This window comes from Hippocampus guttulatus, chromosome 21 (assembly GCF_054856545.1).
Source record: "Hippocampus guttulatus isolate MCC_2025c chromosome 21, RoL_Hgut_1.0, whole genome shotgun sequence".
Taxonomy (NCBI): domain Eukaryota; kingdom Metazoa; phylum Chordata; class Actinopteri; order Syngnathiformes; family Syngnathidae; genus Hippocampus; species Hippocampus guttulatus.
The window spans coordinates 10,696,308-10,713,687 of NC_141281.1; the positions used below are offsets into that span (position 1 = coordinate 10,696,308).

At 46.6% G+C, this 17,380-nt stretch overlaps 1 protein-coding gene across 1 annotated transcript in view; it reads left to right on the top strand.

Moving 5' to 3' along the window:
* Positions 1-15,393, top strand: part of sulf1 (sulfatase 1) — a 62,077-nt gene extending 46,684 nt beyond the window's left edge. The window contains exons 9-21 of the mRNA XM_086101508.1: positions 2,337-2,487; positions 2,589-2,764; positions 2,836-2,964; positions 4,144-4,200; positions 5,522-5,648; positions 6,866-7,073; positions 7,217-7,566; positions 7,654-7,748; positions 8,108-8,179; positions 9,690-9,862; positions 9,992-10,134; positions 10,306-10,429; positions 13,112-15,393. Coding sequence (XP_085957634.1) covers positions 2,337-2,487; positions 2,589-2,764; positions 2,836-2,964; positions 4,144-4,200; positions 5,522-5,648; positions 6,866-7,073; positions 7,217-7,566; positions 7,654-7,748; positions 8,108-8,179; positions 9,690-9,862; positions 9,992-10,134; positions 10,306-10,429; positions 13,112-14,721 — 3,415 coding nt within the window. The 3' untranslated portion in view covers positions 14,722-15,393. The remainder of the gene's footprint in view (positions 1-2,336; positions 2,488-2,588; positions 2,765-2,835; positions 2,965-4,143; positions 4,201-5,521; positions 5,649-6,865; positions 7,074-7,216; positions 7,567-7,653; positions 7,749-8,107; positions 8,180-9,689; positions 9,863-9,991; positions 10,135-10,305; positions 10,430-13,111) is intronic.
* The last annotated feature ends 1,987 nt before the right edge of the window (positions 15,394-17,380 follow it).

Sequence of the window (17,380 nt, forward strand, 5' to 3'; positions counted from 1 at the left end):
TGAATTTTTAGGCAGAAATTTGACTGTTTTACATATCTTGTCCTTGAGTATTTATTTAACTTTACAACAGGAAAAAAAAAGCAAAAATTGCCTGATATTTGCGGGGGCAGCAATGTTTGAATGTCATTTTTTTTGTCTCAAGTCATAATGTGTAAAAAATAATAATAATAATCTGCCACAGACATGGAACCCACAAAATGCTCGTCATGAAAAATCAGGCACGCAACTTTATTGACAGAGCACTTGAAAACGACCGCCGCTGCATCCGGCATCTTGTTTGTTTGTGTTTTGAGGGTTCGGGCAACAAGGTTGTCGTGAGAAGAAGCTCTGCCTGGCATCGGATGCCATGAAAGCAAGCCGTCATTCCGAATGCATCAAGAGCCGGCGGGTGGCAGGCGTAGGTGGAGTCGCCTCGTAAATCATAAGCGCAAGTCTGTACTTTAGACGGCTACGCTTGCCGGGGATGTGTTTTATTAATACGATTAACATTCCGTTTGGTTTAACCACGGTGAATGTGGTTTTCCCAACAGTGTAAGGACATGGAGTTTAAGTGTTGCTCAAGGAAATGTCGGTAATCCCCCTCGCACGGCCCACTTTTTTGTTTTGTTTTTAATTTGAGAGGATGTTCCCGTTGTAATCCGTCACGCATCTCAAGAAATGAAGCCTCCGCGTTATCCAAGTGCATCGAGTGGCAGGTGTGACCTCCGTAGTCCTGATTCCGACCGTACCTTGGCGGCCGGAGACAGGTGCCTTTTTGTTCGGGGGGCTTATTAGAGCACCCGGTGGCGTGTGTGAAGAGTTCAGAAGCAACGCGGCCCTCGTAACGGCTCTTCATTAAACCATCCGTGAGTGGAATGTGGGCCGCTTGATTTCAAAGGAAAATAGAGAACGCTCCTCGTGCAGCAGCATAAACGGGAACGTTTAGTTCTTGGTACTTTCGTCCGTGGAACAAAAAGTTTCTCTCGTCTGATGTTGACTACATTTGCAGAGTAGGTGGCGCTAGAAACATGGAGGGTTGTTTTCGTTACATGTCTAAAAGTGCTCTGTGAATAACCTTTTGTCTTTGAGAGAGGCATTTTTTGCAACATCGGCTTCATTTTCTGCAAAAAATCTGATTTGGGCCAAAAATTGAATTAGGCAGTTATTCAGAAAACTTTATTTATCCCCGTGGAGCAATTAGTTATGTTGTTAGTGTGCCGAGAAACGCGAATCACATACATGTATTCTTTATCCTATGCGTAGAACGGCTAATATGCATCTGAGACTGTCCCACTGTATGTCTGTATTGTTGCCGCTGCCACCATGAGGAGCAGCACAATGTCCATTGCAGTGAAGCAAAAATTGTCGGGGGGGGGGGGGGAAATCTTGACATTCTATTTATATTTATGTCAAAACACCCATGCTAATGTTAGCTGTTGCTTTGCTATTTCACTCCACAGTCGCCTCCCATTTTTTTCTCCCCTCCGTGCTGTAAAAAGTCTTATTCCCGAGAGGAGAGCCTCTTGTCTCCTTCATTGTTTGTCTCGCTCCAATCGATGCATTCGGTGTGACATATTTTTGCCGTATGACAAATTCAACGTCCTCTTGGTAGCAACACAGACAGGTGAGACGCATCTGTCAGCAGCCCTCGTGTTCTCCCTCCCGATTGCTGTTTATGCACTCATTTTTTCAGTCCGCCGTGCCTTATTGAGCCCCTCCAGGGCCAGACGTTGATGCCAACCCCATTTTAGGGGAACTTTTTTTGCCAGCGTGTGCCAGCCCTCAAAACGATTCCCGCGAGCCAAGAGCCAGAGTCTGGTCTCTGTGCGAGAGGCCGGTCGCTTGGCACAGCACTATCAAGACGTTTTGCCCGGGCAAACACAGGCGCTATTGACGCCCGTCAAGCGCGACGGACGAGCGCGGCACCTGTTAGCGAGCCGCCACAGACGGCCTCGAACAGGCTCGCACGCAAACGCCGCACAAAAGGGATCTTTCACAATATGCGCATGGATTTTATAGCTTCGACGGCTTAGGCATGTCAGATTTTGCAATCGTGCCCGGCAATCCCCCCCGCCCGCGCGATTTGCAGATTCATCTGTTTGCGTTTAAAAATGTTTTTAAAAATTCCCATTCAAATTAATCGTGTTTTGAGGTCATAGTTTGTCATTTATATTATTAACTCAGTCACTCCCAAAGACGTTTTGAAACGTCTTTTCAGATTTGGTCTAGAATTGGCTGCTACTGAATGAGTTTTAAAATCGGCAATTCTAAACTTTTTTTTTTTTTTTTTAAGGAGACGTTAATTGCTGAGGATTTCTCACTGTTTCCAACACTCACTTGACTGGTTTCCCCACCAGCACGCCCAGTTACAACTATGCCCCCAACATGGACAAGCACTGGATCATGCAGTACACGGGCCCCATGAAGCCCATCCACATGGAGTTCACCAATTTCCTCCACCGTAAGAGGCTGCAGACCCTCATGTCCGTGGACGACTCCGTGCAAAAGGTGCCGACGGAATACCGCTGATTGCTCCTCGGGTGTACCGAATGTCGCGTCCTTTGGGTGTCGAGCGCGGCGTCTCATTCCTCGCCATCTCCCGTTTGCAGGTTTACGAGATGCTGGAGGAAACGGGCGAGCTGGACAACACCTACGTCATATACACCGCCGACCACGGCTACCACATCGGTCAGTTCGGGCTGGTCAAAGGCAAGTCTATGCCGTACGACTTCGACATTCGCGTGCCCTTCTTCCTCAGAGGGCCCAACGTGGAACCCGGCGCAGTGTAAGGGAGCCGCTCGAAAATTCTGTCATTTTAAATCTGCAGAAATTCACGTCATTTCTGTCGTACTTCAGAAATCCTCATCTGGTGCTCAATATCGACCTCGCGCCGACTGTCCTCCATATTGCCGGGTTGGACACGCCCCCTGACATGGACGGAAAGTCCATCCTTAAGCTACTGGAGCAGGAAAGGACCGGCAATAGGTTTGTTTGGGCAGAAAGAAAATCACATTTTGTCGCGACCGTATATGCAGATGCACAATTCAGAGCAGTGAGCATCTAAGTGTGGCACGTGAGCGCCCTCTAATGGTTCGCAAAAGAATCACCACCCATCATCACGAGGGTTGCGGGCGTGCGTAGCCCTAAATTTAGTCGTATTTGTATTTAATCTTTGAGAACTGTTTTATGCACCGAGAACTTCAGAACCGTGCGGCAGACGTAACCACGACCTCACCATGCTGCCTCGGGTTGAAATTTTGTCGCAAATGCCGCGCCGTGGCTGCTTTGCCTCAGCCGTTTGGACACTCGTTGAGAGACGTGCTTGAGGTCGCTCCGCTGCAATTTCCTGTGCAATTTATTTGTTTCTCGACAGCAGAAAGCCGCAGCAATTAAGGGAGGAATGGAAAATGGCTACCCTGCTTAGTTTACTTTGTGGTATTAGGGGAAAACAAACAGAAATAAAAGCGAGATGCTGTCTCTTTGGAGCAAAGGTTCTCGCACCGCTCGGTTTAGCGCGGGGGAGGAAGAAAGTCAAGCCTGTTTCCACCCCCCCCCCCAAAAAAAAGACGCCTTTAGTTGTCAAAGAAATGTGACTTTGTTAATGTGATAAAATGTGAAAGAAAAAGATTTCTGCAAGGATGCCAAGTGTCACAATCATATTAGAGCACCGGTGTCAAAGTCAAGGGCCGGGGGCGAGATCTGGCCCGTCACACCATTTTATGTGGCCCGCAAAAGCATATCAAGTTCCACGATGCTTGCTAAATTCTGAACCAAAATTTCAAATTGTCATATGTAATCCACAATAACAGTCATTATTCTTGACTTCCGGTTTTAAAACTATTCATCAATTTGTTGTGCGCTGTATGTGTAATATGTCGAGGGGATTAAACATTGGTATGGTTTCCCAAAATTCATTCAATTTCCCTCCAAGGCAAACCGTAACTACAATGTGGCCCGCGACAAAAATGAGTTTGACACCCCTGCATTCGAGCTTTTAATTGTAGGCACTTTTTCAATGATAAAGTCTAATAGATGTGCCGCAATTCATTTTGGAAGGTCAAAGGAACTCCCCAAGCTTTCTGTGCTTGTAAGCGTCTTGCCTCGCATTCTGCATCTGATAGCGGGAACCCCCCTGACTTACCCTACGCTTCTTTGTTTTCCCAGATTCAAACCCAACCGGAAACCCAAAGTCTGGAGGGACACATTCCTTGTCGAGCGAGGGTAAAACGGAGCTTTTTCTTCCTCCCCACACACCCAACCCCCCCGCCCCAACCCCTTCACCACATCCATATCATTCCAGACCGTATTATGTCTCCAAGCACTTCGGCGAACCCCCAAATGTGCTTTTCCAGGTGATGTGCTATCTGACAGACAGTTTCCTCAAGTCTCTGATGGTAACCATAATTTAGAGGAGATGCTCATATGTTAAAATGGAGGCACCACTGAAATGGGTCGCGCGCGGTGACAGATGCCCCACCGGTGGAAATTTGGAGAAAATCTGAAATTTGATGCACACGGTCCAGAATGGCTGCTTCAAACCCGCACGGTTGACTTCCTGTTCAATCCACTGGAGACTATTTTGTGCCTCCTGTTCCCATATAAACACGACACAAAGGTGATTTATTTGTTGGAATCTGAGAAGGCCTTTACATGACTGCTGATAAGAAACCAAAACCTCAACTCGGTCGATCAATCAAGTTTTATTTACGTCGCACTTTTCAGACATGAAAAATGCAACTCAAAGTGCCGTGCGGTTAAAACATCAAATCGCACCTTTGATTCTGAATCTCACCGCACTTTTGGGACTTTTCTCGCAAACCCAACCGCCACTTTGGACAACACGAGCTCACACAGGCGGCACGAAACAAATTTGATGGAAAAAGAGCACGCGAGCTAAGATCTTCGTTCTCCTAATATCTTATCCATACTTTTTCCAAATTGCCTGCCTTGGCACTGGCTTTGTTTTTTTTCCACTCATTTAGACCAGCAAAACATCTGCAAGCCGCGCACACGGGCTCGTGTGGCAGCAGCAGCAGCTCATGCCGTTCCCCGTTACCAACGTTTGCCACTTGATGGGACATGCGCAGATGAATAGACTTCATAATTTAGTTATCAGCGGCGAGACGGCTCTTGAATTATGGTGTGCCAACCCTTTTGGCATCATGCCCCAAAGCGCACCAGACGCCCATCGCAAAGGACAAGCGTTGGCCGGGTCTTAAAGGGGCAGGTTGTTCAGTTGCTCATTTGTTGCCGTCACTCTGTCTGTGGCTTGTGTGTGGGGCCCCGGTTGGCAAAGGGAGTTGAGTAAAAGGGGTGGGGGTGGGGGTTGTTTAGTTGGCATGGGCCCGAGGGGAGCCTCAGCCAGGTCTTGTGGCGGCGGCAGCGGTGGGGGGGGATGATGCCAAGCTGAGGTCGAAGCAGAGCGGAGAAGCAGAGAAAGATATATTGGGAGGGGGCGGGGTGGAAGGGGGGTATTTTTGTCAAATTAGCTCAACCTGGATAGCGTTGGCTTCACTGATGATGGTGTTTTCGCCGGTTACAGGAAGATCCTGAGGAAGAAGGACGACTCGGCCAGCACCCAGCACACCAACAGCCTGCCCAAGTACATGAAAGTCAAGGAGACGTGCCAGCAAGCTGAGTTCCAGACGCCGTGTGAGCAGCCGGGGCAGGTACTTTCCCCTCTTTGTTCACATGTTGAAGTAGATTCTCGGTTTACGATTCAGGCCCGAAAAATGTGGACTTTTTGGTTTGTTTGTTTTGGGCCGATGCCTATTTTGATATTTGGCAGAATAAAATTCTATCAATTTTTGGATCCGATTAATCCTCAAAAGGGGTGCGGGAGCCTTTCCCAGCCGTCTTCGGGCCGTCGGCGGGGGACACCCTGAACCGGTTGCCAGCCAATCGCAGGGCACACACACAGATGAACAACCATCCGCACTCACACTCACACCCAGGAACAATTTCGAGTGTTCAATCAGCCTGCCATGCACGTTTTTGGAATGTGGGAGGAAACCAGAGTACCCGGAGAAAACCCACGCAGGCCCGGGGAGAACCTGCAAACTCCACACAGGGAGGCCGGAGCCGGAATTGAACCCGGTACCTCTGCACTGTGAGGTCGACGCGTTAACCACTGGACCACCGGGCCGCCCAGAATAAAATTCTAATAACCGATTCATCAGACGACGAAAAGCAACATTTCTAATGATGTTAGCAATGACATGCTAACGGTTAGCATTGAGTGATGAGCACACGTGGAGTTCTATTTAATTGTTACTCTTCTCTCTTTTTATAAAGTACAGTATGATTTTTATTTTGTCTTTATTTCAAAACTTTAGTGAGGCCAATGCAATCAATCTTATCCCCACCGTGCCCCCCACCCCCCACCCTCCTCTTCCTCTTCCTGCTTGACTGCTCTCGTGAACCTCCGGCGTGAAGGTTCGGCATAAGGATAAAGTAAAACAGATTGTTTTCATCCCCGCCTCGTCCTTTCATTAGACCCCCAAATACGGGTCTTCCAAGAGCAACCCGATCAACCTTTTGCGGTCTTGCGCTTTCTCCCTCGTTCCCACACAACAGATGTCTCTCTTCCTCTTGTAGGCTTTTGTTTTTTAATTCCTCCACTGAACTGACTTCATCACGCTTCTAGAGAAAGGCAGAGAATGTGCGAGAGAGAGAGAGAGGGCGTCAGTGTGTAATTATACGCTGACGCACTTTGGCAAGGACCCGAGCCGACCCACGAGTGTGATCGGTATGCGCAAACAAAACAAAACAAAACAAAAAAAAAAAAAACGGAGGCTCCTCTGGCAGATCCGATTCATTTTGTGCGGTCGGGATGTGTTACGAGTGCCGGCGGATGAGATCATTTCTCCCGATGATTGCATCTTAGAAGTGGCACTGCGTGGAGGAGATGACGGGCAAGTGGAGGATACAGAAGTGCAAGGGCGGCTCCAAGGATGGCCCCCGCAAGCGGGCCCGCAGCCTGAGGCCCCGCGGCGGCTACGACACCCAGGAGAGGGGCTGCGACTGCACTGACGCACTCTCCAAGGCCTCGAGGATGGAACGTCGCTCACACCGGCAGACTTCCCCCGGCCACCGTGAGTGCAAATAAGAAAATCATCCACAAAGTTTAAGCACAAGTTAAGAATAAATTTTGTAGGGGAAAAAAAAATACTCCAAGTGCCCCAAAAGTTGCGCGGGATAAAACAAGATTGTCAACAGTTTGTTGATATTTTGCTAGGTTATCGTCCACGTTTCGTCCACACGCGGCCCACCAGGTCTCTCTCGGTGGAATTCGAGGGGCAGATCTACGATGTGGACCTGCAGGCGGCGGACGACCAGAGCGCCGTACGCCGCCGCGCCGTCACCAAGCGCCACCCCGCCCCCACGGACGACCTGGACTTCGACTCGGGCTCGTACGACGGCTCCGAGGAGATGCTGGCGGACGACACCAATACGGTTGGGTACCCCAAGTCCCTCAAGGTCACCCACAAGTGTTACATCCTGATGAACGACTCGGTCCATTGTGAGAGGGAAATCTACCAGTCGTCCAGAGCCTGGAAAGACCACAAGAGCTACGTGGACCAAGAGGTGCGTTTAAACCACATGCGCTATGCAATACACATTGTACAGAGATTTCACGAAATGGCTGTTGAAAAAAAACAATTTTTTCGTCAGATTGAAGCACTTCAAGACAAAATCAAAAATCTGAGGGAAGTCCGAGGCCACTTGAAGAGGACGCGGCCAGACGAGTGTGACTGTGGGAAAAAAAGGTACCCAAAGAAATCTTAAGCCGTACAATAGTACCTTGAGATATTCCTCCCTCACTAAAAATAAATAAAATACAATGAAATAAAAATCTTTCTGGCCTTGGCAACTGGGGTGCAATTTAATACTGTACAGTCATTTAGAAACAAACGAAGAAGAATAGTACCTCAGTAGAATGCTGTCTTAATAGTTATTCTTCATAGAGGATAAAGAATACATGCCCGAGTGTTTTTATATATATTGTTCAAATATCCATTGTTTCTAAAACTGCAATGATCAATGCTAACTGTTAGCATGTCAACGGCGTTGGTTTGCGTCTATAACCCAAATACGATGATGACGTCGTGTGTGTTTGTTCCACCAGTTTTTACAGCAAAGGGGACAGAAGCAAGGCAGAGAGAGTGAAGAACAGGAACAATCAACTGCATCCGTTTAAGTGAGTTTTTGGTTCACAAAAGGGTCTCCGAAGATCCGGTTTCAAAGTGGGGCTTTTGTTTCAAAGTAGCGTCACAATTTTTTAACTTTTCATCAATGACCATAAGATGCCCCTTCATCGATGATCGGAGACGAACATGTCATAGAAAATGTCGATTTCCGGCGGTAGGGGTGGCGTTGCTGTGAATGGCCCTCTCAGGTGCATGCTGCCCCTCTTGGTCCCACCCTCTGCGTATCCCTGGTTCGAATTTCAAATTCGAAACACTTACGCTACTTTGAAACCCGAACTCTAGTTTAAAATCCAACTTGCTCTGCGGTGGACCGGGGCCACCGCCCCTTTGTTCCCACCCTCTGCACGCCCCTGTATTCAAGTGACTCATAAAGTTCGATTTGGCGGCCTCAAATCTGTAAACACCCTCAAGATATCAAATACCAATTTTCAAATTTTCATTACAAAAGCTATTAAAATTGAGCCCACATTTCCCACTCCTCATGTGTCACATTTAATAATGGAGAGATCTTAAATTTGATCCGTCTTTAAAAACGCTCCAATTTCTCACACACCAAACGCAGTCAGCTCCAAACAAAAAAATGACAAGCGATGGGAGAAGGAAAACGTAATGAAATCAGGAAAAATAATAACAATGTCATGTTGGACAGTAATAAATTTATCATCCAGACCCTTATTTTGTTTTTTTTAGTTTTATAAGAAGTCAAAATGACAAAGCAAATTACAGGGCTTTTTTTTTTTCTTCCTTCGTCTGGAACTGATCAGGTTGCATGCAAAGACGTGATGATTCACACAAAACGTTGCAACAGAGACATTGGAAATGGATTACGGCAACGCGAAGCAGCTGTTGTGTAGTCGCTGGGCTGGAATGAGAACGGACGACAACCAAACGTGGAAAAAGTTCATCCTAAATCGAAATACAGATACTTGTGTCAAAAAAAATACTCTAGTAGGTAAACTGATTTAACTCTGCTTAAATCAAAGTAAAAATGTACCAATTACGAGTTGTGCATTCCAATCGCTAACACCTAATAATGGAAAAGTACCATAACTCATTCACTCCCAAAGACGTTTTTAAACGTCTTTTCAGACTTGGTCCAGAATTGGCTGGTACTGAATGAGTTAATGTGTTCACGATTAGCGCTGATAGTTGGCATCTCGTAATCCTTAAGCGTGTGTCCTTAAATTCGCATTACAGCTGTTTTTAAATTTATAATCCGTCAGTCAGTTTATTTCAAGGCTGACAAGTTGTCACTGTGCAATTCGGTGACCTGATGTGTCCAACGCTAAACATGGACCAGAGGAAGCAAAGCAGAGCATTGTCTCGGGAGTTTGGACGGAAAATTACAGATAAACGTGCTAAAGGTTGAAACATGCACAAAAAAAAAAGGAATTTAAGCAGCGTAGTAAAGTATTCATTCAACAACTTCCCAACACTGACAACAGTGTATTTCCATCCCGTTGAAGGTGACGCAAACTTTTTTTTTTTTTACAAACTCAGGGAGTCGGCACACGAGTTGGACGGCAAGGCACAGCTGTACAACGAGATCCGCCGCCGCAAAAAGGAACGCAAGGAAAAGAAGCGTCTGAGGAAAGGCGACGACTGCAGCCTGCCTGGCCTCACCTGCTTCACGCACAACAATGACCACTGGCAGACCGCCCCCTTCTGGTCACGTATGTCTACTACACACAATACCAATGATAAGACTCATTTCTGTCCTTGCTACTCGTACGACGATTTATTGTCATGTGATCGTTTCTCGCCCTGCGCAGTTGAAATCATCTTTTGGTTTCTTTTTGCAGTGGGCGGCTTCTGCGCTTGCACCAGCTCCAACAACAACACCTACTGGTGCCTGAGGACCATCAACGAGACGCACAACACACTCTTCTGCGAGTTCTCCACCGGCTTCCTGGAGTATTTTGACCTCAACAGCGATCCTTACCAGGTGGGACACCAATCGGTCTAGCACATAATTATCAACACCCTCCTTCTAATATACAGAATCTTGCAGTTTTTGTATTATGTACATGTGTGGGTTTGTATTATGGGTGGCGTGGACCCCCAGTCGTCCCCAGCTAGCAAATTAACTAATCAACCACGCGCGTGTTATTTCCAGCTGACCAACGGCGTGTATGAGGTGGATCGCGACATCTTGAACTCCCTTCACGGCCAGCTGATGGAGATGAGGAGCTGCCAAGGTTTCAAGCAGTGCAACCCCAGACCCAAAGGCTCGGACGCGGGTACGCCAGCACTCACGCTCGCTCGCGGTCGCTATGACGGCACTGACTCAAAAACGTTCTCCGCGCGTCAAAAGGTTGAGTTTCCAAAAAAAGGGTCAAAAGGGCGACGCACATCTCGGCATGCCGCACGATTGTACTAGGAATGATGATCGATGGCGACGTGGATGCGTGTTCTGATGTTTGATGTTGCGCACACACACACACTAGACCTTCTTCCTCCTCTGAGTTCTACCTGACTCTTCTTTTTAAACCACTTAAATGGTGTCAAAACAGAAGTGAGTTCATGCCTCGCTGTCTTATTTCCACCTCAAGCCTGGATTTTTCTGCACAAGAGTCAAAAAGAACAACCAGCGACTGACAAAACTAGCATTGATGGTCGCGGGTATCGTGACCCTTTAAGGAATGGGTATGTGAACAGAAACAACTGTGTAAAACATGCAGAAGATTAAAAATAATAATACTCACTGGCGGAGTTTTTGATCCTCTGCAAAGAACGAACAAAATTCCAGCATGCTTGTGTTCTACTGCCCCCTGGTGGCAAGAGCGCAGACTTCCCTTCCTTCATTTTCCGCATGATCATCTCTCGTTTCTGTGTGAATGAATCTCTTTCTCGTCGGCGTCCTCTTTGAATCGGATGATTAACAATGGATTGCTTTTATGTTCCTGATCAGGAGGTAAAGATGGAGGCACCTATGAGCCACACAGGTATCCAAACATTTTTCTCTCTTCTGTGGCTTTTTTTATTTTTATTTTTATTTTTTGCCTCTTCTCTGGTTCCGTTAACACCTGCATGGGCCTCTCCTTCGCACTAATCCACCCATGATGTTTGCCAGCGTGCATGGGGGAAGGCGCTAACGTTTGACGTGATCCGGACGCAATTGTTTTCTTCCCCGTCGAGGCAGCTTCGTTCGTCCTGTCGAGTTGCCGTCGTTTTCTTTTCAGAGCCGCGAGCACTCTCGACTTCTTTCGGGGAGCGCATGATCACGGTCTGTGTCGGCCATTTTAGTGCACGTCCATGACATGGCATGCATGATATCATACCATCATCCTCCACACTTCCAGGGGATAGTTTGACATATGGATTTTTAAAAAATACTTGAACACTTAACAGGACCTAATTATTGGACCTCACAGTCTCTGCTTGGCTGCAGCGCTCCTGTTGTTGAGGATTTGAGGACACTCTGCTTGAACTGACAAAAGTTAACACACATGCTAATGTTATCTTACCCTGGAAATGGTAAAACTTTTTGCTTATCCTGGATACTGTAAGCATCATGCTCCGTAGTCTCCACTTGGCTGCAGCACTCCGTTTTGGGTTTTTTCCCCAGTTGCTAATTGGGTGAATTTCATTGGAAATTTGGGGGATACATGGCTAGAAATTACAAAAATTAGCACATGCTAATGTTAACTTGCTGTGGATGCTTCAGAAATCATACTCCGCAATCTCGGTTTGGCTGCATCACTCCATTTTCAAGCTGTACATAGTTAACTCTCGGACAAAGTCTGCATAGTCGCTCATTGATCGCGTGTCATTATTGTGTGGTTAAATGTGACAGGGGTCAACACACATGCTAATGTACTCCGCAGTCTCCACTTGGCTGCATTGTTCCGTTTTCTCCATGTTGCTCATTAGAGCAGTCTAGCATCATTCTAACGTTTGAGTATACTTGGATAGAAATGACAAAACAAACAAACAAGCATGCTCATGTTAACTTGCCCTGGATGTCAAAATATTTGACTCCGCAGTCTCTGCTTGGCTGCAGCGCTCTGTTCTCGCTGCTCACACACTCTTCTCAGGTGAAATCAGTTGACAATACATGGCTGGAAATGACAAAAAAAAACACATGATAGCATTAGCCAAAGTGAAGCAGTGTTAGACTCCGCAGTCTCCACTTGGCTGTAGTACCCCATTTTCTCTTGCTTGCTAATCGGTTGAGTGTCATTGTAGGATTTGAGAATGAAATGAGGATACGTGGCAAAAAAATAAATGGACATGCTAACATTAGATTAGCTTGCGTGAAGTAGTACTAGACTCCGCAGTCTCCACTTGGCTGCGGTGCTCTCTTTTCTCCTTGTCACTGTCATTGGTCGAGCAGCTTCAACCGTGGAATGCAGGAGAACACAAATAAAATGTCAAACTATTCCTTTGATGTCCACCATCATCGTAATCATAGCATCGGCATCATCATGTCATCCACGACGTGAATTTCTGTTTGACACGTTTGTCGCTTACCAGGCGACAGCAGCACCGAAAGCGCTCAAAGAGGAGACCAATCCTTTCTTTCCTGTGAGTCGACCAGTCCTGTCTCACAACACAAACAAAACCAAAAGTCATTATTATGAACGCATTTATTTTTCCAGGAAGCTTCAATTGGACATTTTTGCTTTCTGTCTTGCATACTGCTGCTTTATTTGCTTTTTATACATTTTCTTTTTTTCTTTGTTTGGTTTTAATTCCAGGTTGCCGTCCGTGCATTTTTTCCACTTTTCATGTGTGGCTTTGTTTTTGCGGTGGATTATCGCTTGAACGTTTCCTCTGCGCTGCGTGGCGGCAGCGCCGGTGGCATGCGTTTGCACTCTTTAACCGAATGCATGACGCTGGAGCTTCATCCAAAACAAAAAAAAAAAAACATTCCGGTTCTGTCCCGTAGGCCCTCAAATGTGCTCTGGTTTCTCCTTCAGTGCACTCTGGGATGGACGACAGGGTTAAACTGCCAAACCTGACGGACGAGGACGTCAATTGGCAAGGACTGGAGGATCTGTACAGCATCAACGAAAGCCTTTATGACTGGAGGCCCGACTACAGCCCGGGACCGGATGACTGGGCCAATTTCCGCAAAGATGTGGACCGCGTCTTTGCATTGCCGCCCATTTTCAACCAATCCCGCCTGACGCTGGTGATCGACGACTCTGCCCCGGATGAGCTGGGCTCTGGGGGCGGAGCCTTTGAAGCGGGCAGCGGAGTAGAGGCTGGGGATGTCTGGCCGGGGGGCGCCTGGTCGAGGGGCGACCTTCCCGGGGCCTTCATACCCAGCCTCGCGACAACACCCTTATCCGCGCCCTCACTACAGAAGGAACCAGATTACGTTGTCAACGACCTTCCCGAGAGGAACACAGTCCATCCCCGGGGTGCCTTTCTTGTGGACGTCCTTTCCGAGGTCATCTTACCCACCTCCAGCCTCTTGCCAACACCTTCAGCCAAGCCTTCACCGCAGAGGAAACCGGATCCTGATGTCAATGACCTGTCCAAGAGGCAAACGGACCGACCCCGGCAACCAGAGCTGCGACCCCAGGTCGTCTCTCCGGGGGTCGCCCTTGCCAGGGGCATCTTTCCCATCCCCAGCCAAATGCCAACGCCCCCACCGCCGAAGAAACCAGATCCAGTTGTCAATGACCTTAATGGGAGGCAGAGAGTCTCACTCCAGATGCCAGGGGGGCAACACCAAAGCGTCCCTCCTGGGGACGTCTTGCCCAGCCAAAGCCGAAAGCCATCACCCTCAAACACTCCTGTATTGAATAAGAAACTGGATGCTCTTGCCAACGACCTTATTGAAAAGCAAACAGACTGGTTCCGGGTGCCAGGGGGGCAACCCCATGGCGTCTTTCCAGGAAAGGATGTCTTGCCTCGCCCCGGCCTCGTGCCAGTTCCATCATCCAAACCCACAAAGCAAGAGAACCCGTATCCCACAGTCAACGACCTTCCTGAGAGGCGGATAGACTGGCCCCAGGTGCCGGGAGGGCAATCCCAGCAGCCAACACCTTCATTCGAGTTTACACTGAAACCAGATCCCGTTGCCAATGAAAATCCTGAGAGGCAGATAGACCGGCTCCGGGGTGTCTTCCTAGCGGGAGTCCCCAACCTCACGCCAACACCCTCGTCTGCTCCTACACTGGAGAAGAAACCAGAACCTGTTGTCGAAGACCTCCCAAAGAGGCCTCAGGTTCCAGTTCGTCAGTTGGAGGAGCTGGAGGGGGACACGGTCAGCGGCGAGGGCCCAATCGAGCTGGACACGCGGCACGACACCATGCTGCTCGCTCGCAACGCCCCGGAGCACCACCCGACCCACGTGGAGGGCGCTGCCCCCTTCCCCGACCCCAATAACGATTATGACTTGGGGGATATTTTCCAGGACCACGGCTTCCTCCCTCTGCGGCCCAACGTGAGGCCCGGCACCACCGAGAGCAACCCCGACCGGCGTGCATCGCCGAGTCGGAGCGTCGTGGCGCCGCTCCTCCCGTTGGTCTTCGAGGGCAGCGGCTCTCTGCCTCGACCAAGCGATCCACAACTCTGACAAGACACGTGACTGACACGTCAGTCATTCAGACTTATATAATGACTTTCAAAGTTATTTTTTTATGTTATTATTAAAAATTATTATTAGCTGACAATGTTATGATTTCTTTTTCAAAAAAAAGTATATATACTGTATATATATACATATATATACTATATATATATATATATATATATATATATATATATATATATATATATATATATATATATTTCGAGAGCAGCCTTAATGCAGCTATGTTTTGGGATTGAAGTGGAATAATTCCATGCATTTTGTTTTTAAGGAGTGTGAGTGCACGGAAAGAGAACAACACACCCCCAATGCACTTTGGAGCATTTTTATTATTATTATTTCCCGCTTTTGAAATATGTTGAGTGCACACGGTAATGAGAGATTATTGGGGGGGGGGTTGTTTGTTTGTTTTCCACTGGTTTAGCTCACAAAATGTTGAATTATTTACTTTGTCAACATATTCAAACACTTGAAATTGTGTGGATGTGTGTGTGTGCGCGTGTGTATGGAAGGTTCATCGTCCCATTTGGCATAAATACAGTAAAAGCAATATGGTCGCCACAACACCTGATTGGTTTATAAGACACTCCAGAATTTTATTGATAATTACAAAGTCGTCACCATAACACTATTTATATTACTTTGTTCCAGTGACAATAGTGACAATATATAAGCTAATTTCAATCATGTTCATTTTTGCACATTGGTTTGTATTGAATTTTAAGGCATAGTGCTCCTATATGATCATGTGTGGGGGGGCGGGGGGGGTGGCGAGTGAGTGGATGCTGGTTGCTGGATAGCCATGACAATAAAAACCTCTCAACCATCCCAGTGAATGTTGGCTTGTTTCTTTCGCATCACTTTTCGTACGTTAGCTTAATGCTAACGCAAAATAGCTCAATGCTACAGTCCTGTAACTCAAGAGTTTTTCAGATTCTACACAAGCGATGGCAGTGGCAGATGTAAAAAGACAATATAGTAATATTGACTTACTACCGAGGCATATATCCTTTATCCTCTGCAAAAGATTACTCATGCTAATACCGTACTGAGAAGCTTAGATGTCTCAATGAGCAATTTAGCCGTCTGTCCTAATACTGGCCACAGGTGGTCAAAATTGTTCTCAAACCAGATTTTCCTGTTCAAGGTGTTTTCTTAAGTTAAAAGCATTTCATGTTTTTATGTCTCGCAACATTAAGATGTTTCGCTCTTTGAATTTGATCTTTTTCTTTGACAGGTCACTCATCTGTATCTCTATTTTTTTTGGGGGGGGGGGGCTGTGTATAGTGTTTATACTGATTACAATTGCTACTTGGGTACTGCTGTTGTCCGGATTTTGGAATAAAAAAAGAGATCCAGAAGCACTTCTCATACTGACCACAAGATGGTGACAGCTTGACGCCTGGATGATACAGTGTTCAGTTATGATGCATCTCCAGTCCAAGTGCCACAAAAGCTACTTACACCCAAAGAATAATGTATTGGTACACTCTGTTAAAGAAAGAGAGAGAGAAAAGAGAGTTTGGATTGTTTTACAAGCAAGCAGAAGAAGGTTGGCTTTGATTGGTCGACGTCATCATGTCAAGCCTGGAAGTGAATTGTTCATCAGATGCAGCTAGATGGAGAGCGAGGGCCTGGCCTTTTTTCAGATAAACGAGCACAGAAGTAAATGTTAGTCGTTTGTTGCCCTTTCTCACAATAACATTTTGTTTGTTGCTCAATTTTTCCATACTTGAGGGACTCACAGCGTTTGCTTTTTCAGCCGGATAAATAACGTGTGTTTTGTTTTGTTGAGTCAAACTGCAGCATTTGATATGGTGGACCACAGTATTCTGCTGACTCGTTTGCAGGACTCTTTGTGTTTGCCTTGGTTGCTCTGAGTCCCCCCGCTGCCCCGCCGTTCGTATGGTGTCCCACAGGGTTGTATTTTCTGGCCCCTGCTGTTTTCACTGTATTGGCTGCTCTTAGGCTCCATTCTAAGAAAACATGGTATTTCCTTCCACTGTTATGCGGTGACAGATCTATGTCCCGCTAGGCAAAAAATGATCCGTTCTCCTTCTGACCACTTTTGTCCTGTCTAGAGTAAATCAAAACATGGATGTCATTGAATTTCTTAAGTTACACCAAAAACAAAACAGAAGTTATAGTGTATTGTATTGTGATTGATTGGCGACCATTTCAGGGTGTAGTGTGTCTTTTGCCCAAAGTCAGCTGGGATAGGCGCCAGCACCCTCGCGACCCTGTATAGGATAAGCGGTGTTGAAAATGGATGGATGATTTTATGAAGGTTACTGTCAGGGGAAGGGAAAAATAAATCACACTACCGGATGGCAGGGAAACATGAAGGCTTTTAATTTAATAATAAATAATAAAATGGTGGATTGTAGTATAAACATTATTAAATCACAATAATAAAATATGGAAAGCCTTTAAAATTCCCATTTTAAAATGTTGATATAATCTTTTTCTCAGATTTTTTTTTTTTTACAAAACTTTACATTTGGAGCAATAAAAGTCACACTAATAATGACAGTGAGTTATTTACTATTATTATTATTAATTATATTCCTGGTCAAAATTGATAAAAGCATGCAAGATACTGTACATATTGGCAATTTTAGCATGTAGCTTACACATTGGAGAC